The following is a 27277-nucleotide window of genomic DNA, read 5'->3' as shown; positions in this document are numbered from 1 at the left end:
GCTGAGCTGCTATATCACCATCAAACGTCTGATGGAGACTGGGAGGTCGATAATTGCCCACGTCTGATCATGGTTATGTTTAATTTTGTCCAGTCCAATTTCTTTGTTGGCAGGTTGACCAGTCAGGCTTGGGAAAACATGCCACAGAGATAAAGGAATGAAAGGGGGCAATGGGTCCAAGGATGTGGGTTTTATTTTAGACTTCAAATGATTTCTGTGGTAAACTCACTAAGAATTATCTCAACAGGGAGGAACCTTTATTGTATTGACAAGAACTACGGAGGAATTCTGATCATATGGGACAGATTATTCGGTAAGAAAAAGTTCATCAGTAATTTGCTTCTATTTTTGATTTTTATTGCTTAAATTTAGTTAATTATAACTGTTTCAAACATCAGCGTGAGTGTTAACATGTGACCGTGTTCTCTATCAACACTGTGATACCTGCCTCACACAATAGGAGTCAGTCAATACTAAATACAAACAGACTCTTTATTTACCTTCCTTAAAGCTCCAGATTTTCTTCTTTTCTTGTCTTTTATTTGAAGTGTTGATCCATGAGAAGATATATTTGTGGTTTTAAGAACCAAAAACCATCTCAGTGTAGTTTAACATCTCCTCTCTCAGGCTTCTCTCTGGAGTTCTAGTAACAACAGGTCGGTGAGCCAATCAGAAGAGAGGAGGCTCTGAGCCTCTCCTCTGATTGGCTGACTATTTTCTAAGTGATCCAATAAAAATATAGCAGATTTCAGGTAAAAACACTCAGAGAAACCAAATCCTGCAAGTTTAGATGCTGGGTCCAGGTGGGCGGGGCTTGGTGGCTGTTTTGTTGTGACATCACAAAGTTCCAGAAGTCCTGACGGCTGGTTTTAAGGCTCAGTTTCTGAATACAGGCTGTGTGCATTTCTCTGTGGACTGAGGCTTTGATACTTTCACAGTATTAATATAGAAGCTAGACCTGATCTATAATCACACTACACATGGACAGAGACCTTCATACAATATGGGACCTTTAACTGCTAAATTACTATTTACTACTTTGCTAATCACAAACTGTTGAAGACGACAGGAGTGGAGGGGCTGAAAAGTTTGAAGTGTTAAAGCAGACTCAGACTGCGCTAGCCACACAGAAATTTATGTCATACCAGTTATATACTTTAAGTTTTAACTGTAAAATTTATATTTGTTTTTATTTTTATTATTATTGATGTGTTGAATTACTTTTACATAAAATTTTGCACATAAAGTGCTGAGTGTGTAACGTTTATGACTCATAAACAAATATTAGCAGTCTATGATGTAAAACTGCTCCTAAAATTTACAGTTGCACGTCTCAGTCCAAGTTACTACAATCTCCTGTGTACCATTGAAATATTCAAAGAAGTTATTAGTTTACTGCTTTGGATTTTCATATATCATCTGCACTGGTGTCTGTGATGTCTGCCCTGTCATTAGTTGTTATTGAATGGAAACCAAAAGTTGTGGTATCACCATTTATTGGGGGAAACTGTGACTCTGTAGACTGTAGGTTTGCCTGTAGCCTTTATACTGGACTCAGCAAGTTTGCATCAAACGTCAGTGAGAGGTAACTGATTAAATTTTGAGGTTTACATTACCCAGAAATCCCTTGGGCCATTTTTTTCCCCCCTCTCTCCATGGCTGCAAAGTTTTAGGAGGTTGATCCCAGATGCTGTTCTTAATACTTTTCCAAAAGCCTCTTGTCCCCATTTTAGCATCTTTCAGCTCATTGTTTTAGTTTCCAACAGCAGCAGCAGGAAGTTATCAGCAAAAAGAAGCTCTGATAAACTGACTGCAACTGTTCTTAGCCACGTCCCACACCAACGTTTACCTTCAAACAAGCTGAAAGAAGCTGGAAAACCTGCAGGGCAGCAAAGTGAAAACCTCTCTATCAGCTCAGTGTCTGAATCACAGATATTTATTCTGTAAACGAGACGCACTGCCATTTTGTTACCATGGATACCAGTCTGACTTTCCAACTTACACCTGCTCCATACTTGACGTAAAAGCACAACACACACCGGGCTTCGGTCTAAATGATGAACTAAGTCGGACGTTAACGTTACGCGCAGCTGTTGCACTCTGCTCCAGGTGTTTGAAATGTTCAATAGACTCAAGTTGAAGGTGTTTGTCCTTTTTTTTATTTTGTTTTGCAAATCAAATTTCCTAAATCTGTCCATCTTCTCTTCAGGTACCTTTGCTCTGGAGACAGATAAAGTGGTGTACGGCCTGGTGTGCCCTATCAGGACCTTTGAAATCGTCTATATTCAGGTTAGTCCCGGTGTGGCTACCATGAGCGATCGGCCGTCGGTCGGGCGGCTCACCTCTCCGTCCGAGCGTAAACACCTCCAGGAGATGAGACGTGAGCTCATGTTTCCCTCTTTGGCTGAGTGGCCATTTTGTAACCATAACATTATTACTCCACTCTAAACAAACTGGCCGGCTGAGGTGAAGGAGGCCAATAAAACGAAATGCCAAGGAGGTGGATGTTATGATTATTTTCGCTGCCCTCACAACTGGCAGAGCGCGGCATGAGCAATGTGCTGCCCAATGAAAGCAGAAACATTTCTACTCAGGATTAATTGCCGCAACGATTGCTTAGTTAACACTGATCAGTTAAATGTAGCGTTTGATTGTTCGTTGATGTTTGGCTCATTTTTTTTCTTCTCTTTTAGTTACACTACTATTTATATTTGTGGAGAAGGTCCAACACTTACAAAACTATCAGCAACAAACTGTCAACGTTCATCAAAGGTCCAAGTTGGAAACCTGGTGAATCTCGGCTGGGCAACCACGTCGGCAATCCCAAGGTTTGTGAACCAATCCTTTGTTTCCATCGCTCCTGAGAGAAGGGCATATTTTCACAATAATGCCCTCAGGCCTCATTACCCATCATTTCGACACAGAGGCCTAAATGACTCAGAGCATTCCTTATTTGTAGGATTCACATATTCTGCAAGTTTTACAAGGAACTGCCACATCAAATAAAAAGCTGTAAAGTCTTTGTAGAGGGAACAAAATAAGTTCATTTTCACCGTCTTTAAATGCAGTCTGCGGGATTAAAACCGCATGCAGTTGAGTGTAAATGTGCATGTTTGTGTGTGTGTGTGTGTGTGTGTGCGTGCGCACAGAAAGAAATACAGGCTTCCTCCCCATGCCCCGGCGGTTAGCTTTGAAATAACGCTGATGGTGTCACATATTTAGGTCCCTCATGCTTCACACTTCACACACAAAAAAAAAAAAAACTCCCCTTTTGCCTTTACGATTAAATTGGCCCCTTAAACTCAGCGGGGTGATTCTAAACATGGACCGAGCTGGAATTGAACTGAAATATCTTGAAAGGCTTCGTGTGGACGTCTGCTCATTGATATCTGCTGGTGAGGGAAAGAAAGAAAGGAAGGAAAGAGAGGGGAGCGAAGGAGGAGGACGGAGGGGTTGAACGTGTCTCGGCTGCTTGAGACAAAGCAGAGCGGCGTGCTGGAATACCTACAGGGTCGGGGATGGGATGCGGAGGGGGGGACCCACATGTGGCGGTTTGGTTCCTGGGAAAACCCCCCCCCCCCACCCCCCGAAGGAGAGACATGCATCTATGATTGGCCAGTTTTTTCATTCCCAAAAGAGGACGGCAGTTTCAACATGAAGCCCTCCGGTCTAATCACTTATCGTTTTGGATGCAAAGGCGGGAGACAAAAGCAGGTCAAGTGACTCAGGGCATTCTTACAGGAGGACTCATATGTTCCTCAGTGTTTTGGGGGGAAACCGCTACACCCAATAAATCCTGCACGACTTTGTAGACGGAGCACAACAAGCTAATTTTTACCAGTTTTGAAATGCAGCGTGTAGGAGACTGAAGTAATAGAAGGCCTTCTGGTTACAAAGGAAATAAACACACTAGAGGTAGAAACTGCTGGAGGATTGAGAAAGGTCAATTTGAGCCTGTTTTGGCATGAACATCTCGAGCTGAGAAGATTTTCCTCCATGATTTTTATTAGTTTTTCCCCTTTTAAAGGTCCCACACATTCAGACTGACGCTGTGTTGTTTGCTGTTATATTTGTTATTTCCTCTATCTCCCTCCTGTTATTACACGTTGACAGATTTTCTTGACACACAGTACAGATGAGTGAACTCTTAACAAAGGGACAAAGGACTTAGATGTAGAAAATAATTGTTTGTGGCTTTTAACTGTCTTTTAAATGCTGCTTTAATACACATAACACACTGTTCTTCATATGTATTTACGTCTGTCAGATTACAAGCTTTTTCACTGCAACAATAAACATGAAGCTACACTCGAATCATTTGCTGCTGTTTAAACAAGGAATCTCATCCGGTGTGAGAATCTGTCCAGAAAATTACTGGACGAATTAGGGATTGGGGAATTAAACATGTTTTATTTTCCTTGTGCAGGTTACTGGAAAGGAAGTGCCTCATGATCCCAGCTGGTCTCTGCCTTTACAAGTCTACGTGGTCCTGCATTTCCTGCTGGTGCTGCGGATTTACCACGATTTGTTTGAGAACAAGATGGTACGTAATCTTTCCCATTAGCAAATCTGTAAATGTGAGAATCTGCAAAAGAACAGAGGCGTTTAGTTTGTTAAAGGTTTCACTCAGACGCACCTCGACCTCTGCAGTCTCTTTTTTTTTTTTTTACTATCTAGACTTCTCAGGCGTGTAGGACTGAAGCTGGTGACTGAACTCTGGTCACACGCTGGCTACCGTTATGTTTAGGCTACTGTAATCCCTCATATAAAGTATGACAAGGTGGTCCTGGGTTCTTAATTTAAGACTGAGCGCTGCGTGTTTGTTTGCCAACATTATTTCACCCAATTATGCAGTTTGTTGTGGCTGGTCCACGGTCGAGCAGAGTCCTCTACTTAGCCATCAGGAAAAGACTAGCTCGGTCTAACATCATGACAGAATGACTGATCGGCATTCCCCTTTAGAACAACCTTTGTCTATTATTTTCCACTCGACGAGCCAAAGGACCCCCTTCCTCCTCCTCCAGGAAAAAAAAAAAAAAAAAAGAAGCAGGTCTCCTCAGCAGTTATCTTTGGAAGGCGTTTTTCCCTAGGCATAGTTTTGGTTAGCCAAAAAGTGCTGTCACGCCCAGCCCCTTCAAACTCCCAAATAAAATGGCCTGTCTTTTTTGTGATCGCTACCTTCATGGTGCTCCTTCAGTTGTGGTCCCCCTCCTCCCCCCATCCCACTTCCCCTCTCCTCTCTCTCTCACACACACACACACACACACACACACACACACACACACAAACACACACACACTTCCCCTCAAGGGTCGAGGGCTCCCCTCCCTCTCGGCGAATGAAACACCAGCTGGTGGTCCAGAAGTGAACACAAACGCCTTAATTGTCGAGTCAACCATTTCCCAACCCAAATAGCCTTCAGGATGCAGCAATCAGGACTTGGAGGGAAAATAACAAAGTGAGCACTCCGGCCCAACAATAAATCATGTCACTGTTATATATTTATACCCACATGTTCGCTAGCCACTTATTTAGCTTGACAATTGATGATACACTGCCGGACAATTTATGGGCTTTGCGTTAATTCGCAGTCATGAAAACATGGTTATTTCAAACAAGTGAAGCTACTCTTCAATTACATCATCAGCAGGCCAGCGTGTACGTTTTATTATAGGTTTCCTAAGCAGTTACTATTAGAGGCAGAGTGGGAAATTGACCAAGTAAAGACTTCTTCATCTCAGAGCAGCTTCTCATAAGTGGATCTGCTCTGGTAGAAAAAGCTCAGGTATTAGCATCAGCAGCAAAAAAAAAAGTTTTAGTAAAGATTTATATTAATTATCAAAAGAATAGGATGTGTTTTATCTGTGTAGTTTACCGAGGTTCTGCATTTTCTCAGTGAGCGTTCATGAACTTCATCATAATAACGTCCTGAGTAATGAGTTAATCTGCTGCGTCTCGGGGGACGGCAGAATAACACAATCAGACCGCCGCTCACGGCACAGCGCTGCCACCAGATGTTAACTTTCACTTCTGTCCTCCGCTGCTGTTGCCGCAGTTTGACACTTGATCACATTAAAAATTAGTACGAAGGAGGAAAAAAAAAAAAAAGAAAAGCATTTCCCTCCTCCCTCCATCTGTGTCTTTAAAACGTCCTGTAAATGTGACGGCACCTGACCACACTGAGGGATCTGCAGAGGACTTTCTCTGGAGCGTAGCGTCTCGGCCTCGTTCCCCCCGGGGTGATCGATAATCTGACAAAACAAAACAAAAAAAAATAATGAGATCATGTGACGGATCATGTCTGGTCTGCCTGAGCCCCTTGGGTTATTAAACACAGATAAGTTCACATAACCTTTGATACCAAAATAATTCTCCGCTGATTACACCTCTTACTAAAAATAACTGTATCTGTAGCCTTTGAACTCTGACGCAGCGATCACTCTGCTTTAATAAGCTTTGACAGTCTGCAGTGAGTTTAGTTCCTTAAGTCTGATAGATGGATCGAGCCCAAAACCACCACCCACACCCCCCCACACCCCCCCACCCCTTTTGATTCACGGGAAACTTAATCGTATCACCCTTCTGTGTTCCCATGTGAGTTCTCGGATGTTGTCGTTCTTATGGATTACAAATCTTGGATAAACACAAAGAAATGTTGCTATATTGCATCCTGTTGATGGGTTGATTTTTATGTTTACTATATATGGCCTTCTGGGTCCGTATTGTATGGGAGCAGTCAGGGAGATTTGGCTGTTAGGTTCTGTATTGAGTGTCGGAGAAATATAAACCTAAGCTGACAGCCCGCTGCATCCTCAGGAGACACCGGGCTTCCAGCTGCTGCCCCCTCAGCCAAGGCCGTAGGTTAGAGAACACGAATCAAACCGTACATCACGTTCTGTACTTTGTATGTTTGTGCGAGTCTGTTTGTGCGTGCGTGTGTGTGTGTGTGTGTGTGTGTGTGTGTGTGTGTCCACGTAGCTCAGAAAAGGTCAGTGAGAATCTGCCTGGGATTTCTGCTCCGATGTTGGTTGTTTTGGCTCCGTTTTTGGGGCTGTCGAGATCCAAGCTGCAGTCTCTGCCACTGTGGTCAAGTCCCCCGTCAAGACCCATCTGGGATGATTAGAGCGTCTATGTAAACTAGGCATGTCAGTGTAAAGTAAGAGGCGGTGTGCATTTTGCTGCAGGATACTGTACGTGCCAGTACACTTATTCTGAAGGTCAGACATGTTTTGGTTGGCATTGTGAAGTAAACAGTCGAACAGCCGTGCGGTTTACGACTGCTCTCCCAGTAAGGTCTCCTGTGATCGTAACTTAACCAGCCATGATATTGATTTAAGGTTTAAATTCTAATGTATTTTTTCCCAACCACATTTCTCATGGCATGTAAATGTATCTCGAATCCTAGATGCTGTCCCAGTTAACCATTCTGGGCATGACCATCTACGTTCTGCTCACCCTCACTTCCCTGGGCTTCATCATCGACCAGAGGTCAGTACTGACTTTTGTTTATGCAATCATTTCTATAGGAGTGTTTGAAGCATTTGCATGTTTGATTGAAGAGTGGAAAAATGTCGAAGTGGGAAGAGAGTTAAGCGAGAGAAAAGCCTCTGGTTATTTATGTCAGCGGTTCCCGACCTGGAGTTTGAAACCCTCCGAGGGGCCGCAACATAAATCTGAGGGTCGCAAGATGGTTAATAAGATGGGAAAGAAGAAAAACAACATACCTCTGCTAATGGTGCTGAAATGATTAGTTGACAGAAAATTAATCGACCTTTTTGATAATGGATTGATAAATGTCAGGATTTGCTGCCTAATTAAATTAAATAAGTAAAAGATCTTTTAGTTATGGCTGTCATTTGATTTTGAAATTCTACATGTATGAGCGCAACAGGCCGTACCTCAAACAAGCTATTTGTAAGTTTTGCTATTGCTTCATAGCTAACGTTAGCATTAACAGCTGTTTACTTACCAGTCTAAGGAAACGTTTCGGGTCCAGCATCAAACTTCATTCCTTCACTCACCAACAGCCTCCGGAGGTGGAAAACAACGCCAATATAAACTCTTGTTTCTGTCACGTCTTTTCTTCCGCTGAGGTTAGCATGCTAACCAGCTAGCCGGACTCGTCTTGTCACTTTTCCGATAGCGACTCATTGTAGCCTCCGATCTGCCCCGAAGACGTAGCGCTGCTCAGAGGGCGTGGTTAACACAAACTCAAGACACTTTAAACATTTTATTCTATGGTATAAAATATTTCTTTTTACATCTCTTAAAAAGAAAAGGCCGGTTGTGAACAAATGGCTAAATGAGGCTATATTTGTCAGGGGCAAGCGACAGTGGCCGAGAGAGGGCGTGTTTGACTGCAGAGAAAACCTACAAATAGCTCCTTCAATTCCACTGTCAGACTGTTTGTTTTATTATGTTTTTATGCAGGACAATAAGCTTGGAGCTAGGGTGGCTAGCACGCTAACAGTAGCATTTGTTTGAGCATTGGAGAACCTCACAATTTATTGTTCCTCATAGAAATGAATGAGGAGCGAAATCTGATGTCACCACAATATATTCAGGATAGGCTACATGGGTTGCCTTTAAGTCTAAGTGATTGAAAAGACAATATTTTCAAAAATAAATATTTTCTTGCATGTTATATACAGTATCAATTATGAAAAAAACTTGTCAGTTGCAATGCTACCTGGTGCAGACACATATGTTTTTTCAGACTGCATTTTATTTTATTGAATCGTTTCACTTCTTCAGGCCTTTAAAAATGATTTAAATGAAACGACCTGATCAGGAAGCTTCAGTCTTTGGTCAGACATGTGCACCCTCGCTTTGCTTTCAAGGCTCACAAGCCATGAAGGTCACGGTCCACTGATCCACGCCAGTCCACAGTCAAGACGTTTGAAGCCCCAGTGTTGGTGTTAATGAGCTGGTATCTGTCAGGTTAGAAAATACCTCTTCTAGTTCTTCAGCTGTCATGAACGGGACTTAAGTCACTCAGTCAGCTCTTGGAAATCGAAACGTCTCCCATTAAAAACTTGATTATTCCTGAAACATCAAAAAGGCCACGAGGTGAGCGTATGATGAAGAGATGTCAAGCTGAGCCTTGGTGTCGTGTTCATTCATTGATGTGTTGATGTCATGTTCAGGCCAACAGCGGGCGTCTTGGAGATGCTACGCTGTGTCGTCATGGTGACAATGCAGAGGTACGGCTTCATGAAGCCCCTGGTGCCTTCGCTGGCTGTTCCCACAGAGGTAAGACAACCTGCAGCGCACGTAGTTACAATGCAATTTGAAGACTCATAATGGCGGCACTACACCGGTGTTATAGAGGTATTTACGTGTCTTCACGCAGCTCCCTCTGGAACCACATAAGGCTGTATACAACACATGCAGCAGACCTATAAACAGACTGTGATGTGTAAAATTGATGCAGGTCCCCTTTAAGTAAGTGTTGACAGCTGTAGAGTTTAGGCTGAGCTAGCTTTAGCGTCACAGACTAACAGGACGAGCTAATCCTGGAGGTCCTGCTTCAGAGGTGATGAGCATGAAACAATATAATGCACTAATATAACATCTGCCAGTTCAACTTGTCATCACAAAATCATCGTCTATTCAACATCAAAATGTTGCACGGTGGTGTCTCTTCTCAAGGAAACCGTCTTTGGCCTGAGTTATAAAGACTACAGACAGCGGCCCGCAGAGACCACACTTACCAGACAACGGCCAGTGTTTGAATTTTGCAGTTTGGCCAACCCATGGAGTTAATTAGCGACAGCGGAGTTGTTATTTCAGCTGCGGATACTGACGGTCGCCAGCAAAAACATAAAAAAAAAAAGAAAAAAAAGAAAAAGCAAAGGTCCGGATGTCGTCATAGAGACCAGATATATTAGTGAATGCGGTGGTGCTTTTCCTGCAGGTGGCGCTTCAGCAACACCATGATTAAAATGGACGTAACACTGTGGTCGTGAGTCTGACTCAAACTACAACTTCAAAGCCCTAATAACAGACTGGATTTAGGATTTGACTGAACAGTGTTAACGTCAAGTTCCATTTAGTGGCTGGTTTTAGGGCTTTTGATCACAACACATGATCTTCATCAGCACATTTTCTGAGCACGTTTTGTCCCTTTTGGTGGAAACAGTTGAGATTCAGAGTTCACTCTCGACCTTGGAAACACCAGTTGACAAAACAACGTCTCAGCCTCAGGGTCCATTTAGTAGCTGCTCTTGGGGCTTTTGATCACATCACATGATCCTCATTTAGGATTGCTTAATTTTTCCCTTCATTTCAAGACTCAAAGTGTGTCGTGTGCTGTCCAACAGGATTTTAATGTGATGCTTCTAAATGTGGATCTGAACTGAGCATGAAAACTTTTGAATGTCCTTTCGAAACTGTTTCCAACACGGTTTAATTTTTATTTTTTCACTGTGGTTTAATGACATATTGTGGAAATTGTTTTTTTTTTTTTTTTCATTGGGGTCTAACTCAGAGTTTGGCCTGCTGCCTGCCACCCTCCATTAAAATATTGTTGAGCGTGAACCAGAGAATCGGTTTGTGTCCAGATTACTGTGCAACACTGAAACTCAACTCATATTTTACAACAGTTTAAACTCAAAGTCGACCCACAACAAGACCCAACCAGCCAAATCAGCGTAGAGCGCATGTGTGTGTGTGTGTTGGGCCGGTTACTAAACGTAGGCCTGAGCCTTTTGTCTTGTCACATTATATTGTGGGAACATATTGAAAAAATAATTCCTCATCTTGGAAACTGTGGAAAGTTAATCAAACAAACACTGGGAAACAGCGGGAAAGACGGGAGAATCATTTTCATATAAATAGTGACGCGTCGTAATGAAATGAGTGTGATGACAGAATAACACACTGAACTCTTTAAATTAGGAAATCGTTGTCTGGGGAACATGTGAAGTCTGACATTAAAAGCATGTTTACGAGACTCATCATCTGATTCTTTGACAGCATCATGTTCCCCCAGAGTGTGTGTGTGGGTGTGTGTGTGTGTGTAACCTTTTTTGCCTGTGATTGTGTGTGTTGTGTGGTCTGTTTTGTGTGTGTGAAATATGTGCGAGCTGGGTGCTAAGTCCAGCCCCGCCGCCCTGTGATCTATGAGTCCAGATGCGTCGCCCAATTGACCATAAAATTGGCCTGCGTTTCTGGCTCTGGCAGCCCAACTGTAGATGGCGGCTGACCTCTCATTACGTTCCCTACCTCTTTTTTTTTTTTCTCCCACCTCCTCCACCCCCTTCTCTCTGCCCGCCCTCACTGCTTCGCCGTTTCAGCCAGTGTGAACGAGAGCAGCACTTCTGGAACCAATTAGTGCCGTCTGCCGCTAACTAGCGCCGGCTGATGAGATTTGCACGTGAGCGCTGAGTCGCTGCTTTTATTGTCCTGCGACTCCACATCTGCTCTGCTCAGGTGTTCAAAAGACAAGTCGAGGCTTTTCCTCCTTTTTACTTTTTCTCACCGTAAAATGGAATAAAACTGAATGAATTATAATTTTTTAAAAGCACGTGTCTTAAATGAAGTGCACATCCAATCAGCTTCACAGTTAAAAGAAGAAAAAAAAACTGTCTTGATTTATGCTGCACATGCTGCGCGGCTGTGTCACTTCGACAGCACTGTAACTTTCATGCAGGCGTTTCCTTAAACGAATCATTAGGCCTCATTTCAAGTCGCACTACATCAGATTGAGCTGCATAAATGTCGTGCTTGCAGGTGGGGCTCATTGAAAATCCTTACAATTGACTTGAAATGGTTCCTGACATATTTGTGCTCTTTGTTCAGAGCTGCAGCAAAGGGGGGAAAATAAAAAAGAAAACGTGAAACCACCCCCAAGCTTTAAGGTACTTTAATGATATATGGCTCTGACGCGTGAGGTGAGCGGCCAGGTCTTTGTTGCAGAGGGTGGAGGGGGGGGGGCGTGTTTTGAAGTCGGGCCAATCAATTAACAGTCACTTGAAATGGAGGAGGGGAAATTCACATTTAATTGTATTCAGGCTCATGCGACTGTACAGTTGGGAAAAGCAGGGGGGGGGGGGGGGGTGGGGGGGACTACAAAAAAAAAAAACTCAAAAAACTAGGTCGGTTTGTGGTCCTTCAAACCCAGTGGTGTGATATACTGCACCCTTAAAGCTCACAGTGGTATTTATAGTGGCTCTGGAGATTTCCCTTGTAAAGCTGCAGGCTTGACCTGTAAACCAGGGCTGCCTCTCGCTCCCAGCCGCCCACTCACCCACCCAAACCCACGTCTGTGCGGCTCACATGAAGGCCTCGCTGCCGCACAGCAGACGAGACCGGGGCTGGTAACCGTGTGTGTGAATGAGCGGGGGGGGGGGGGCAGGGTTGCGTGAGGTTATAGCTGTCTGTGCAAGAGGAGTTATTTGTTTGTGTGCGTGTTTGCTGTTGCTTCTTCGTAACCTTGGATCGGACAAAGACAACCAAACCAACGCTGCGATACAGAATGAGGAAATGAGAATGATGAATGAGCCAGACTCATTATTTAACATAAATGAACCACATAAGCATTTTACTGTAGAAAAATAAGTGCAAATTGTGTAATGGTGACAGTTTTCCTAAATTACTGCAATTCTGAACTGCAGTTTAACACTCATCAGATTTAATCACAAATAGCAGCTGATTTTATAACCACAGTTTTTTTTTTATTAATACTAGTAACATGTAAACAGACAAATTCAGAAAACATCTTCATCAGTTTCACAACACGTGCGCTGCAGATACTCACATGCATGTGTATGTGCGTGTGTTTTTCTCTCAGGGCCACCGTAGGTCATTTTAGTTCCCGCTGGTGTCGGATCAGTTGTGAGCGTATGCGTGAGTCTGGAGTGAACCCGGGTGAGGTTGTCCTACTGTCTTACTCTGCTGTGTTTAGAGGACGACTACATTTACATTCAGTGAAGTGATTGGTTAGAGTAAGGTGGATTTACCTGTAGTGATCCGTGTTCGTTTTGGCGTCTTTATCATTTTCAGATCTTCATGGCGACTTCACATAAAGTCCAGCTGCCTCCGTCCACTGAGACCACACGCAGTAGTAAATATATAACAATATCAATATGACGTTGTTTGGCAGCTTGTAGTGTTGTTGGCTTCCTGCCAAGTCATAGTTTGTGCCTTAAAGCAGTTTTAGCTTCAGACGAGTCATTTAACTAGAACCAGAACCAGAGTCTAGTTTGCTTAGATTTTTTAGCCTTCCAGTCTGCAGACTGTGCTAATATTGCTCCTGTTAGCCACGCTAAGCTTCAGAGGACATGATTAATCATTATTTTCACTATTGATTCTGGAAATCCTTTTCTCAATTAATCATTTAATCTATTAAACATCACAAAATACAAAGAAAAAAGCTCATTGCATCCAATTTACAATCATATAAAACAGAAAAGCAGCAGAGGCCTCTCTGCATCACAAATGACTTAAAACAAGTAATCAATTATCAATAGTTGTTGATTGTTTTCTGTCAATCCTTTCACCAGATTATGTCACCTAAATGCAAACCTAGATTTTCACCTTTTATATATGTGAAGTTGGCAAAATAATAGAAACAGCAGTTATTTAAATCAGCACCTCTCTGACAGTGATTTATCTCGTTAGCTTCACAAAGATTGTTTTTATTGCAGAGCTGTTGTACTTGATTGCATTATGACGCCTGGTGTTATTCAGACCACCCCCCTGTCTGTTTGTGTGTCCACATGTTACTGTGTGGGGTGTGTGTGTGTGTGTGTGTGTGTGTGTGGGGGGGGGGGGTGATGATGTAACACGAGGTTGTGTTAGTGTGTGGGCCCCTGGTTTTGCCTGAAGGCTCAGGGAAACATGAACGTAGACGCTTTGTATTCGAGAGTAATTAAGCAGCGTTTCTCTTAAAAAAAAAAAAAAAGAAGAAGAAGAAGAAAAAAGAAAAAGAAAATCGGCCTCTAACCGCTGGTGAAGTCACAGTAATTTAAGAGGAGAGCTCATAAAAATACACCTGCCTGCCTTCGGTTGAGAAAGAGCGAGAGCTTCTCAGGGATTCCTGTTGTGGAAAACATTTTAGATTTAACTTCCTGGGTTAAAATCCAACAGGAAAAAAAAAAATGGAGTTTGGCATCCTGCTGTTTTTTTTCCAAGAGTTTCTGTCAGTTTTCCATTTTTTATTTTTTTTATTTTTTTTAGTTATAAATCAAAAATAACCCAAACAGAATAATAAAAAAGCCCAAGAAGCTTTTAGCATTCAACATGTACAATATGACAGAGATGTTTCCTTGTAATAAAAGAGGTCAAGAAGTGGTGTATTAGCTCATGCACGTCTGACATATGAGAAGAAAATCTAAATCTATGTAATCCATTTGAATCCGAAATATAAAAAGAAGCCGTCTAAACTGTTTTCAAACCCTATTGGATTTTCCATCTTTTCATCTCTGTGCTGATAGTGTTTTCCAATCTCACAAGAGCTCCTGTCTGTCAGACTGTGAGGGGAAAGACAAATGCAGAAGGTCAGAACAATATTATGAAGTTCATGTCAAACACAAAAGCCCCAATCTCGCCGCCAAGTGGTTTTATCTCCAGCACATCCACCTGACTTGTCTGTTATAACCGCAAATACCACCCTCCCTTTCCCGCCATCCGCCAGCCGTGAGCGGACGGCGGCAGATAAGACAGCGCGCAGCGAGAGCTCGCCGTTATCTGAGAGTGTCATTTCCACCCTCCAGATCTCAGGTGAGAGGTTAGCAGCCTCTTTTTTTTTTATTTTATTTTTTTCCTTTTTTTTTGAAGCAGGAATGTGTGGTAGCAAGAAGCTGAGGCTGAGGTTAACAGGACTGTTTGGAGCTATGGAAACTCTGTGAGCATGACATCATCTGAGAGCTCGCAGGAATGGAAAGGAAAGGAAATCTCCTCCCATGGAGAAAGTGGAGGGATTTGAAAGAGAAACGCTGGGTAGGACTGTTCCGTTGGAGTAAACAGCGGGGTGGTCGACCGTACACAGTGTGAAATATTATCACTCAATGTGCAGGGGATCGTGCCCGTCAAAGAGTAACCGCTTGGTTTATGTTGTCAAACCACTTGCCAGGTAAAGCTATGGAAATCTAACAGCAACTGGCCCTTTGGGGGGTTTTCTAGCAGTATTTAGTTTGGCTTTTCCTGAGGGTTCGTTTCTGTGGCCAGCGTTGACTTTCTTTTGAATTTGTCTTCCTATTTGTGCTTTAATTCATGGGTGAAACACAACAGTCGTCCAGTTTATGATACGGCCTCCGAGCCAACATGTGAACCTGATTGAACCTGGCGAAAGATTCTTCTGCTTACTTCTTTTTTTTTTTCTCACAGTATCATTTCTCCATTCTTCTAAAAAGCTGATTTCACAGAACCCCAGCGCCAATTTCCAGAGACGTCTGCTCACAAATTGAAAACATTACGAATGATAAAAGACTTTCATAAAGTTCAAATATAAATAAGTCAGAGATTTTTACTGTAAAATCTATCAGTGGAGTGCTGACTGAAGGCTTAGCATATTAATTTAGCAACCTTGATTCCAGTGCAAGCTTTCATCACTCTCCACTCAGTTTATTAATTTCTCTCTCTCCACCACGCTCATTGGCTTACTGGCTAATAATCACACGTCTGATATTGTAGTAAAATGAAAATCAAAACAGTTGAAGCTGCAGTATCTCGCCAGAAGTGAGCTGGAAAATGTCTCCCGCTGCCAGGGTTTGTGAGACATAGGGGGTTACAAGTTTGGACAGACTTCAGATCTAATGTTGCAACAGTGGGTGGGAAGAGCCACTGTCACACAAAGGCTGAACGCTGATCTTATTCCCTGCTGCCCAACTACTAAGGTAACACATGCATTAAAGCTCCGCCCATCAATATTTTCTACACTGACAAATAATCAGTTGACGAGGTGCAACGAGAAGGTCATTTATTACTTTGGAGAGGATCGGGATGCACCAGTCCAACTTTGGACCCCGTGATATGATACGTCAACTCAGGGTCTGCGCCCCCGAGCCTGGGATCATCCACCTCCTCTCTGCGTATCAAGCAGAAAAATGAAGCCAACACAAACAGGCAGTTCCTCTAACGACCACTAGAGTCTGGCTCCAACAGTGAGTCAATCTCCATAGACTTCAATGTTAAAATGTTCAACTTTACAGCAGAAATAAAAATGTTTACAGCCTGGCACAAAAAACTGTTTTGGTCTTTACATCTAATTTCCTTTTTTTAGTTTTATATATCTCACCTGTTTAAATTTTATTGAGGCTTAAAGTTATGTATAATTGAGGGCGTGGCCTCTTTGAGTGTAAAACCAGCATGCACCGAATCACCGAAGTCTCAGCCCCGCACACGCCCCCATCTCTTTGCCCATTTTTGGATTAGCTGGGTGTTAGGGGCGGAGTCAGGCCCCCGCCAAGATGGCGACGGTCGGGCAACTCTCTCTGAGCTTCAAAACTGCTCTTCAGAGACCTATGAGTGACATCACGGAGGTTACATCCATCTTTATATATAGTCTATGATATCAAGTTGTCCTTGAGCAAGACACTGAACCCTAGTTGCTTCGGGTGGTCAGGCCAGTGCAGTGTAACTGGGTGAGGAGGAGGCAAATTGAAATGTGCTACCTTATATAAATAACTTCAATTTACATTTTAAAAGCAGAAACATGATTTTATTAGGATAGAAGGAAACATTTAAACTGGATTGGTCTCTTGGTCCCAGTATTTGTGCTGATGCCGATGCTTTTTTCTTTTTTGGTGCTTGATGTTAAGCTCCCACAGACTTTTGTTTGGTCGTCTTCTCCTTTTAAAACATATTCTAAACCACATTTTAAGGCCCACTGCCTGCTTCTAGTGCCAGGCTCCGCAAACTCCATTGTGCATCTGTAAAACCTCACAATGACGTAACCTCGGCTGGCATGTGGACCCGCCGCGTGCCTCTCAAAATCTGAACCGTCTCTATAGTCGCGCTGACTTTGTGTGGCTCCTTGTTGATGATGGTTCGCTCTGTTTCTTCCACCTCCTTCCAAAACACGCCGACAGTCAGATAGCAAACATATTTTCCTGCTTTCTCCCGCAGCAGAAACCTTCCAAGGTGTTTGCTGTTGATTGAAATGCAATGGCAACTCCCGCATGGTTGAGTGTGTAGATAATAATCGTTGCGGGCAGCTGCAGAAGGTTAGGACGATGACTGTGCCTGAAAACTGTAATAGGAACCTTTCTTATACATGACATTTTTCTTGACATTGACTTGAGCCTTTTATTGTTCCTGAACAGAGAAATTATTACATTTGTGAAGCAATAACATGAGCTCCTGAGTTATCAGACTCATACTGCCCTTTCGACTTTGCTGTGAACCGTATATTCTACCTGACTGCTCGAGACCTCACTCTCCCTCTCTCAGGAGACTTCCCTTGCAAAGACATCCACAGTCTCTTTTTGAGCTGCTCTTTAAGGCGACTGATCCGCTCCCGACCGAGGTCCTGACCCGACACAGATATTTTCTTTTATTGGAGCAGCGAGTTGAGCTGCTCACATTCTTTTTGGAGAGCGTCCTTTTGTCCTTGCACCTTTCGATTGAATTATTATCTTTGAAGCATTTCACCGTCTTTAGTCAAATAAACTTAAATTAGGCAGTAGATCTTCATTTAGTCTGTTTGTTGTGCTAACACCTTGGACCAGGCTGGCAGAGATGGGACATTTTTCCTCTTTGTTGAGCTGATTACAGCTGTACCATTTGTGTTGCATTACCCCAAATTGGCATCGCTGATTAGTGCCTCTTTAGACTTTCCTACCCAGAATGCCACATGTGGCAGGAACACAGAATGGCTTCAAGAACAGTTGGCTTCAGACTCTACAGTAGGAATGTTTTTATAAATATCCCCGTTGGATGAGAGGAGTCAGGGTAAAGATACACCTCTTACAGGCCCTCGGAGACTCATCCATCTGCGCCGCTTCTCTGAGAAATCCCATTGAACTAATCCACCGTGGACCCAGACGTCTTCTCTTTGCTCCATGAAAACACAAACAGGGACTTGATTTTATAAAAGTAAATGTAACTTCCTGTCCTCTCCACCCTCTTTGTATGTTGGACTCATGCCCGCCACCCTGCCTTCCAAATTTCCGTCGACTTGCGCGCTCTTTAGCAACAGGTCCGCCAGTGCAGCCACCCGGGGATATGTGGTTAATGATGAGGTGAAGACTTCTCTTATTGAGGCTGAAGTGGCGCCAAGCTGCTGTGGTCTGAAGTGAATTGAACAGATATGAAAATGGTTACTCTCAGGGATTTGTCTTGTGTTTTCAATGAGGCGTAATGGTCTGGATGAGTCGTTGCGGACCTTACATGTGACCCTCGAGCAGACACATGGTAAATGAGTAAAAATACCAGATGTGAAAAGGAAAACCTCTAAACACCTGTATCATTCTAAATTGGCATGTAATCAGACCACTTTGAGTTTTGCTACACTTTCACCAACTGAAGTTTTGCGTGTTTAGTCTGGCTGTATGTGTGTGTATGTGTGTGTGTGTGTGTGTGTGTGTGCGTGCGTGGGAGTGTGACGGCGGTATTTCTCATGGCTGTGCTACAGAGCCGGCACTAAACTGACTCTCTTGTGGGACGTTAACCTGCTCAGCGTATCCTTCCTGAGTCTGCTCAAACAACCCCAGCACAGAGACTGTATATCTGCTCATAATGAACAGACAGGAAGTCCTCTCTGCACGTTTGTATGTGTGAGGGTGCACGTCTCTGTGTGTACGTGCAGGTGAAGGTGTGTACTTTAATAGAACTGTGTGTGTACATGTGTTTCATGTGTATCTCTAAGAACACTTGAAGTATATTTACTGTGTAGTAACTGTGGCTGTATACACTGTGCATGTGTGTGTGTGTGTGTGTGTGTGTGTGTGTGTGTGTGTGTGTGTGTGTGTGTGTGTGTGTGCATGTCATGTTCTTTCATCCTTTTACTCGTCTTTTTTTATTTATTTAAACATTCAATAGCTGATTTTTATTTTTTATTTTTTGGGCCACTTGGGGGCACAGCGCTGACTTATCACCTTTTAAGTAAACAGTAGAATATCCAACTGGCCGCGGCGTCTCCGTAACACCTCAACACTAATGGTGCTAACAATGCACAACAATGTGACACATTTTACCTTTAAAAAAAATATTGCACCTCCTGCGATTTGGATATTGCACTTGGCCATATTGGGATTTGAATTATATTTCGATTAATTGTGCAGCCCTGATATCCTTTCTCTCGTAGCTTTGTTTTCAGTTAATGGGTTTTCGAAATATCTGGCTCTTTAGCTGCTACATGCTCCACTATGTTCACCAGCTAGTCGCTAGCAGGTAATGTACAGTGGGTTTTTAGAGCTTTTCTCTGCTGCTGCAGCAGAAAACGACCCTGTGAGAGCGGTGAGAGTGAACCCCAACAGTAAAGTCGTGGTCCAGACATTTAAACAATGAGATGAAACCTGAGCAGAGCTGCAGATTTGATAATTCTCTGTCGTCACGAGCGACACCTTTCACATTGTCTCATGCTTTCAGATTAATGTGATACATAATGTGTGCTTATTATAACATTATTATAGCCAGTGTAAATAAGGCGCACATTTAATTATGTTTTACAGATTTACCTTAAACAAAACTGAGATTTGTTTTAAAAGGAGTAAATCCATTTCACACTTCAACTTCAGGCTCAGTAGGTTCAGTTTCCGTTACTGTACAGATTTGTCACATGATGAGGAGCTTCGTTTCTTCTTATATTTCTGCAACAGAAAGTCGGATTCTTTTAAAGAATAAAAGAAAATCCAGTAAAACTACAGGCTGAGCTGTTCAGTACTCCAGTGTTCAGTGTATCACTCACTCACAGATAAGTGAGCCGTGCAGGAGTAGTGCTCTGGATCAAACAACAAATATTTTCTCTAGTTTTTTTTTTTTGTTTTTTTCACCAATTTAGCAATGTCCAGATGTAGCAGACTCCACCCACTCCGCTCCTCGCTGCTGTCAGGTTAAAACAAAAAGCTCAGAGTTATTTTCCGATACAGTTCAGGCCAGGTCTGGTGGACTGTAGGCAGCCATATGGAGAGGGAGCTCTGGAAACATCCCATTACAGGTCATATATCACACGTCTGACAGCAGCCATTCTGCCTTGTTTTCATTTCAATCACGAGTGCAGCTGCGCTGGAGAGCAGCGAGGCTCTGCCACGTTAACCCGCTGAAGGCTGGGAGACAGTCACCAGGGGCACAAAATGCACCCTGGGGTGTTTAACGTATCTGCTCGATGCTTCATGTCCATCAACAGCAGCCAAAATGAGTCTGGTTAATGTAGAGTTTGACCGTTGTTGTTCTGAAGGTCAATGCAGATATTTTTGTCTCTGAGCTGCAGATGTCCGATGTCTCATGTTTTTATTTTTGTCCGTGTTTGAAGTTCTGAGAAATTCATGTCAGGCTGCAACAGCATGAAAACACTGTTTACTCTACTTTAAGTGGCAGCTGTTTGTATCTAAAGCAACTTTTACAGGCAGGTGTGTCAGGTAGGGTCTCGTCTTGCTGCCACCTGTAGTGTGTACTCAGAATCAGCTGTGATCATGTGGTACTTTATTATTACTGTGGGAGAAAATGTTAAAGGAAATCATCTTCCTGTGTAAAAAGATTTGATTCAGAGATAGATAGAAACTGGGTTTAAAATTTGTATCTTCTTGGCTACAGTTTTATTGTTGATGGAGCAGGTGAAAATTAGTTTTTAAATGAAGCTTTTAAATGAATTGCACCAGGTGAGCGCTGATGCCCTGAGGGGCGGGTCCCCAGTTCAACCTCCGGCCGGACTCCTTGGTGCATGTCATTCCCCTTCTCCTTGTCCCTCTGCCCCCCTCAACATATTTTCATTGTCTGCAGGGGTTAGATCCTAATGATGCTTATTTCACACGTTAATAGTTTGTTTACATGTTAGCGTGTTAGTTAAAGTTAGTTAGCTGACGTGTTGGACGAATGAGACGAAGCGGAAATTTGTTGGTGGATGAGAAGTGAGAGGATAACCAACATCCTTACGATTCGTCCTCTGAGGAGGACCAGACTTAATGGCAAACCGTCCAATAGTTTTCTGAGACATATGAGCTGTTCTGGACAAAAGTGTTGGACAGATCAACGCTGCCTTTCCTCATCGCACCACATGTGTTGTTCCTTTTGAAAAAATGGCAAATGGATTCACTTTCTGAATTGATACGATACAAACGCCTCTTGTTACGTCCCTCATGTACCTCACTTGGAAACGGCCCTGAACGCATCTGTAATTCTCACTGAGCTGCTCTTGAGCAAGGCACTTCCTGTCGACCTCAGCTGCTTCAGCGGAGAGCTCTGATTGGTACTGAACAAGAGCCTCTGCGTCTTCCCTGAGTGCATGAAGCTCAACAAAGAAGCGGAGCAAAATCTTTGTGGCTTTTTGTATTACTCCCCTTAACAAAGTACCTTCTGCCCAAAACCAAGTGAGTGTGAGCTGATTCGCTGAGATCTCCACTTTGGGAGCCGCTGCTGTCTGGCCGTAGTGCTTATTTGTAGACGATCAAACCCGCTTCCTTCCACTGTGTAATCTGTCCCACATGGATTTCCTACAGAGTCCATTAAAATGTAGCGTATAGAGGGGCAAATGAGGAGAAATGGAAACAGTGAAAAATAGGTGCCCTCGACATGCGGCTTTGATAGAAACCTCTGTCATGTTTCAGTCTGTTTGAGTGAAATGTGATTTGTGAGGTTCTGCCAAGCCTGCGCGGCCGCTCTCGATCCCAATCTGTCTCCGAGATGGACACGACGCAACTTCATGTATTTGTAATCTTCCATCTGTTTTCCCTTCAGGGAATTCAGACCTGTAGCCATCCTGTTTAAACTGTATTAAGTGGACTTACCAGGAGAAACAGGTTGTGAAGTAAGTTTTAGAGGAAGTCAAATGTCAATGCAATTTTAACTTTGGGTTTTATTCCTCGTTTCTGTGTGAGGTAAATCACTTACCCGCAAGCTCAAGTCAACCTGTTGGACAAGTTAGAACAAAAATACTGAGAGAGACTGAAAAACTTCCTCACAGCCTCCGTTACTGCTGGTTTATTTATTATAACAAAAATTCATCTAAACGAGCTCCGTCAGTTTGCAAAGTTTTACCTTCCTTTTCTTTTTTTCTTTTTTTATCAGTGAAGATTTGTTTAAGAAAATATACTTTCTTTACCTTTTTTTCATTCACCGATTAACTAAATTTTTACTAAATTTACCTAGAATCTACAATATGTATCTGCAGTATCCTAACTTTTATTTTACTTTTAATATTGAAGTAATTTTCTAATGCACAAGTTTAGTTTCCACGTTTGCACGTCTGCACATGTGTATGACATGGCACACACACGTTAAGAGGTAGCATCATTAACTTTAATCTAACATATCTGATCTCAGAACAGTGGAGGCCGAGTCAAGGGCAGTTTAGCTAGCTGCTAGCTGTAGCTAGCAAGTCACCCATCAAAATGCTGCTCCCCCTCTCTGCTTGCCCTCAAAAATGAGAGAAACTGAAGACTCAACTGATGGAAGTCAAGGTATCTTTCAGAGACGATAGCCTGCTGCCGCCACAAGAGGGCAGTAAATTAGCTTTAGCTTTAAATGGTCAAGCACTGCACGCCCTGCTGGTTCTGATTTGATTGCTTCTGCAATGGGAATGCGATCAGGAGTATTATACACACAAAGCTTCATTTTTATTTTCTGTCTTTTCTTTGTTTGAATCAGTGGTGGGAGAAGTACACAGTAAGTAAGTAAAAGTCGCAGCACCGGACAGTAAATATCTTCCATTACATGTAAAAATGAAGCATTTAGATACTTGAATATTATCAGTAAAGTGTGTATCGATCATTATTATTATTATTATTATTATTACTGATGCTTTAATGTGTATGCAGCATTTCAATGTTGTAGCTAAATTTAACTGCTTTATTTAGTTATGTAGTTTAATCTTTAAAAATGCATCATATTTTATAAGATCATCACTTTTTATTTCCCTCAAAAATGTAATGTAGTACAAGTATAAAGCAGAATAAAGTAGTAGTAAAAGTACAAGTAACTCAAAACTGGACTTGAGTACAGTTACATCCCAGCACTGCTGTGAACACAGGACTGTAATATGATTTATCTCTTCGCTGGTTGGTTTGGAGTTTAAAACTATATAAATTACACTGGGATGTTCTGTAATGCCTGTGCCAACAATGAAAAGGAAATCTACAGTAGGCAATTAAAGGATCAGGGCCACTAAAAAAAGGAGGGCGGACATGTCTTGAATCCTTTTACAAATCCCTTCTTCTCCTTTGTTTCGTCCATCGTTGAGCTTTTATTCTCCCTCAGTGGGGAGGCTGCTTTCAGAGCAGGTAGAAAAGCAGAGAGAGGAGTTGTGTGTTGTGCTCTCTCTCTCTTTCTCTCTCTCTCTCTCTCTCTCTCTCTCTCTCTCTGTCTCTGCTCTGTCTCTCTCTCTGTCTCTCTCTCTCTCTCTCTCTCGCTCTCAGAGGAAAACAGCTGTTGTGTCCAGGAGGAAACATTACTTTTTTTCCCATCAGGCTTTTTTGCCTGTGATGGACAGCGGTCTGGTTTTGGCTTGAGTTGCGATGTAGGATGCAGTTTATGGGCCAGAACGCAGCAGGGGGTGGAGGCGAGGGCTGTTTCTGTTCCTCTCTGCGAATAGCGAGGTCCCCCATGGCGGTGACCCCTCTGACCTCGTCGTGAGAGCGTCTGGGGAGAGGACCTGCTCCTTAACCCCCAAGTCCACTTTCTACATCATCCAGAGACCGACTGCATCTGAAGGATCTCACTGTTTTCTTTCAATTACAGATTCGCTTTCAGTGTTTTCCTCTGTGTTCAGTCATCGTAAATTATACCTGTCGCATTTTTACTTTTTTTTATTTTTTTCTTTTTGCTGTTTTTTACGTTCCAACGTCCCAGATTTCTTTTGCTCAGTCTGAATCACTTTTAACCTTTTTCAAATTTTACAATTAAGCTCATGCTGGTAGTCGGAGAAACAGTGGTATGAATGCATCAATATTTAGTCTGTCAGCATTAAAAGAGAGAAAATATATTGTCAATATTAACAAATATGTACCAAAATATTCACCTCATCATGTCATAAGGTGCAACATAAGCATGAATTACCTCAAATCTATACGATTTAGAAAGATTTACAAAGATTTACAAAGAACGCATCTAATTTAAGAATCCTTAACAGCTATAAAATACAAGTGTTGGTAATTCATTAAAACCTGGAAGTTCTTTTAGGTTCAGCAGCTCTTGGAGGCGCGGGTCCTGGAAGAGAAACTTTATCAGACATTTAATTACGAAAATATAAATACATGCCATTAATGTCTTAATGCATAAGTAAAATGTGCACAGAAAGCTTCCGGTTCAGGTTTCAGAAGGCGTGATAAGATGCTGATCTCTGTCTGAGGTGGTCACACTTGAACAGATAATTAAAGCTAAAAGTCAATTTAGAGAAAATCCTTCAGCAATCATTTTGATAATTGATTAATCTTTTTTCTGTCTCTGTGGAATTTAAAACTTTGAATTGAGCATTTTAACCATTTTCTCACACTTTAGACCAATCAATTAATCAATTAAATTGAAAAAATAATTAGCAGATTGATAGATTATGGAAACAATCTTCAGTTGCAGCCAGATATGTGAAATTAAATGAAAATATCTTCCCAAATCACTGACAGTCCAACACATTGACACAACATTTATCACATGTCGACCCTCAGACTCGGCAGTCAGCTGATTAAAGTTTTCACAGACCAATATCTTCAAGTCTCTACAAGGTGTCGGTCATTATTTTGAATCAAACACATTCACATTAAGCCTCTGACCCTCTCCCCCTCTCTCTCTGTTGTCCAGGCCTTTGTCTCCCTCTCTCTGCTGTACTGGGCTCTGCAGAGCTTCACTCAGCTGCTCAGCATCAAGAAGAAGGTCGACTGAGTCAACACGAGGCGACGCTGACTGATGTGCGGGGGAATTTTATCTTTTGAAGTCATAATAACTGATATAATTCCATAGAAACATATACTGACTCACCATAAACACTTTGTACAGCCTAATTTGTGTGTGCCATCCATCAGCTTCTGCTGGGTTTTTCTTTTTATTGGATAAGTAAAACAAAATGGTTCTTTCAGCTTCTGCTTGATTCATTTTCTTACTTTTAATGTGCAGCTGGTTAAAGACTGTTTATAACCAAAGCTTTATCATGAAAACAGTTTCATATCAAATGGTTCATTTCTTTCGATAATTTTGTTTTTCTATGTCTCTGCTGCTTTTGTTTAAAATTAAAGTAATAACAGAAGAGCTGCGGTGATAATGAATTAACTAATCAATCAGCATGTTTAACCTGAGCCACTATGACCAACTATACAACATATACCTCTTATAAAGCAATTGCTGCTTATACTGATGCCTGTTAATTTCCCTTTCAACTTATATTGTGATATTGCACAACACTGTACAGTATACTGTTTTTTGCATCTCATTGCAATAAAACATTTGTAATTTTGCTTTTCCAGTCTCCGTTTTTGATTTCCCTAAAATGCATAAAGGTCAGAGAGAAAGAAATAATGTAAAAGCAAATTGAAAGCCTGGAGGTTGTGCTGCGTGTCGGCTCTGTGCTGGCAGATCCTCCAGCCTCCAGATCGTGTGTGGGAGTGACAAACAGTCCACAGCAGATGGTGCTGTTATCCTCCGTCATGATTCTCATTTAAATCTGCCTCTTGTTTTCAAGCCGCTCCTGTCCGTGCTCATCGAACCTCCACATCACTGTAAAGAAAATCCACCGGGGTACTGAGGTAAAGCAAAAGCTAACATTTTCCAGTTTGAGGTCAAAAAATTAATGGATTGTAATTTCAGGTTCTTTTGACAGGGTGAGATTTAACAAGTGTTATATAAAATGAAAAATAATATGTAGATATAATTTATAGCATATATATTTTAATATAAAACAAAATGATGACCAAGATTCATCCCCACTGATACAGCATCACGTCTCCCTAAGACTTAATCGAAAGGTCTTCTGCCTCCACCTCTTACTTGCTGCAAACTGCCAATTATGTACAATTACATAACATCCACTGTAGGGCAGTGTGCATGTGTAATAATATTAATATCAGTGTGACACTGTGTTATATTGATGGTGAAAATATCACCGGAGAATGAAGGAGCAGAAGCAGGTGTGAATGTTCGAGATGAGTCATGTTAGCAGGTCTACAGATGGTATTACTCCACTGTGCATATGTGCAGATCGTTCACGGTGGGTTCAGTCAAATACCAGACATCTTAAATATATTCATCTTACAGATGCAGATAACATCTGTGAAGGACAGTTGGCAGAACAAGCTCATTTGGATATACATGTATACAGTGAATATAAAATGTAGTGTGAAGTTCATCATCACATCATCAAACACGTCATGTGACACTTTAAATCTCCAATTAAAACCTGCTGCTGCTGTTCTCGGTTCATCAGTGAAGTCACTGTCAGTAGGTTTCCATTAACCTGCTTCATTCGCTTTCATTATCCCTCTTTGTATGTTGCATTTGTTTCCTTTTATTGCATTTGTTTGTTGTTTGTATATCTTATCTTTGTATATCACATTTTTCTATGTATTTTATTTCAGAGGTAAATGATTGATTCCTTGGGTTTCAATGTTTGGCTGCTTTGATTAGATGAAATGGATAATGTTTTGAATAATAAAGCATTAAAAAAAAGAAAAAGTTCGCAAAAACCTCTCAAATATTCAATTATAGCCAAAAAACCCCCCCGCTTTTTTTTAATGCAATATTTCCCAAAATTGAAATGAAAAGCTAGCTGTTTCCAACCGACAGGAAGTCTGCCGGAAATCCATCATCACGTTTGTTTGGAATGATATCGCGAGAGGAGAAAACCTGGCTTTATTCGCATAATGTAACTAAGCGGAAACACAGACGCTATTGTGTGTTCTCGTTTCCAAATGAAAGATCGCTTTTTATTTTGCGCAAAACTACCATGGAAACCCGGATAGTGATTTGTATCAGCTATTAAAGCCAAACGCCCCGCTGTTACGTCACCGATTGGGGTGTGGCCAGATATTGAACACGCTCGAGGTTTCAACGTGGCTGCTTCTGTCCAAGCTGATGACGACAGAGGTCGGACTTTCATTCCTCCATGTTTGAAAAAAAAAAATGGAGGGAAAGTTAGTGTGTCGTCACCGGCCAAGCCAGTCACGACACCACACTGAGCTGGGAGCATCGTGGCTGA

At 42.1% G+C, this 27277-nt stretch overlaps 1 protein-coding gene across 1 annotated transcript in view; it reads left to right on the top strand.

Annotated features, from left to right (window-relative positions):
- Positions 1-25487, top strand: part of agmo (alkylglycerol monooxygenase) — a 47805-nt gene extending 22318 nt beyond the window's left edge. The window contains exons 7-13 of the mRNA XM_022746173.1: positions 248-313; positions 2210-2289; positions 2694-2828; positions 4427-4543; positions 7406-7488; positions 9147-9252; positions 24892-25487. Coding sequence (XP_022601894.1) covers positions 248-313; positions 2210-2289; positions 2694-2828; positions 4427-4543; positions 7406-7488; positions 9147-9252; positions 24892-24972 — 668 coding nt within the window. The 3' untranslated portion in view covers positions 24973-25487. The remainder of the gene's footprint in view (positions 1-247; positions 314-2209; positions 2290-2693; positions 2829-4426; positions 4544-7405; positions 7489-9146; positions 9253-24891) is intronic.
- The last annotated feature ends 1790 nt before the right edge of the window (positions 25488-27277 follow it).

The sequence above is a fragment of the Seriola dumerili genome, unplaced genomic scaffold (genome assembly GCF_002260705.1).
Source record: "Seriola dumerili isolate Sdu_G_001 unplaced genomic scaffold, Sdu_1.0 BDQW01000092.1, whole genome shotgun sequence".
NCBI classification, from domain to species: domain Eukaryota; kingdom Metazoa; phylum Chordata; class Actinopteri; order Carangiformes; family Carangidae; genus Seriola; species Seriola dumerili.
Note: the sequence above shows the minus strand (reverse complement) of the source record. Positions and strands in the feature narration are given on the sequence as shown.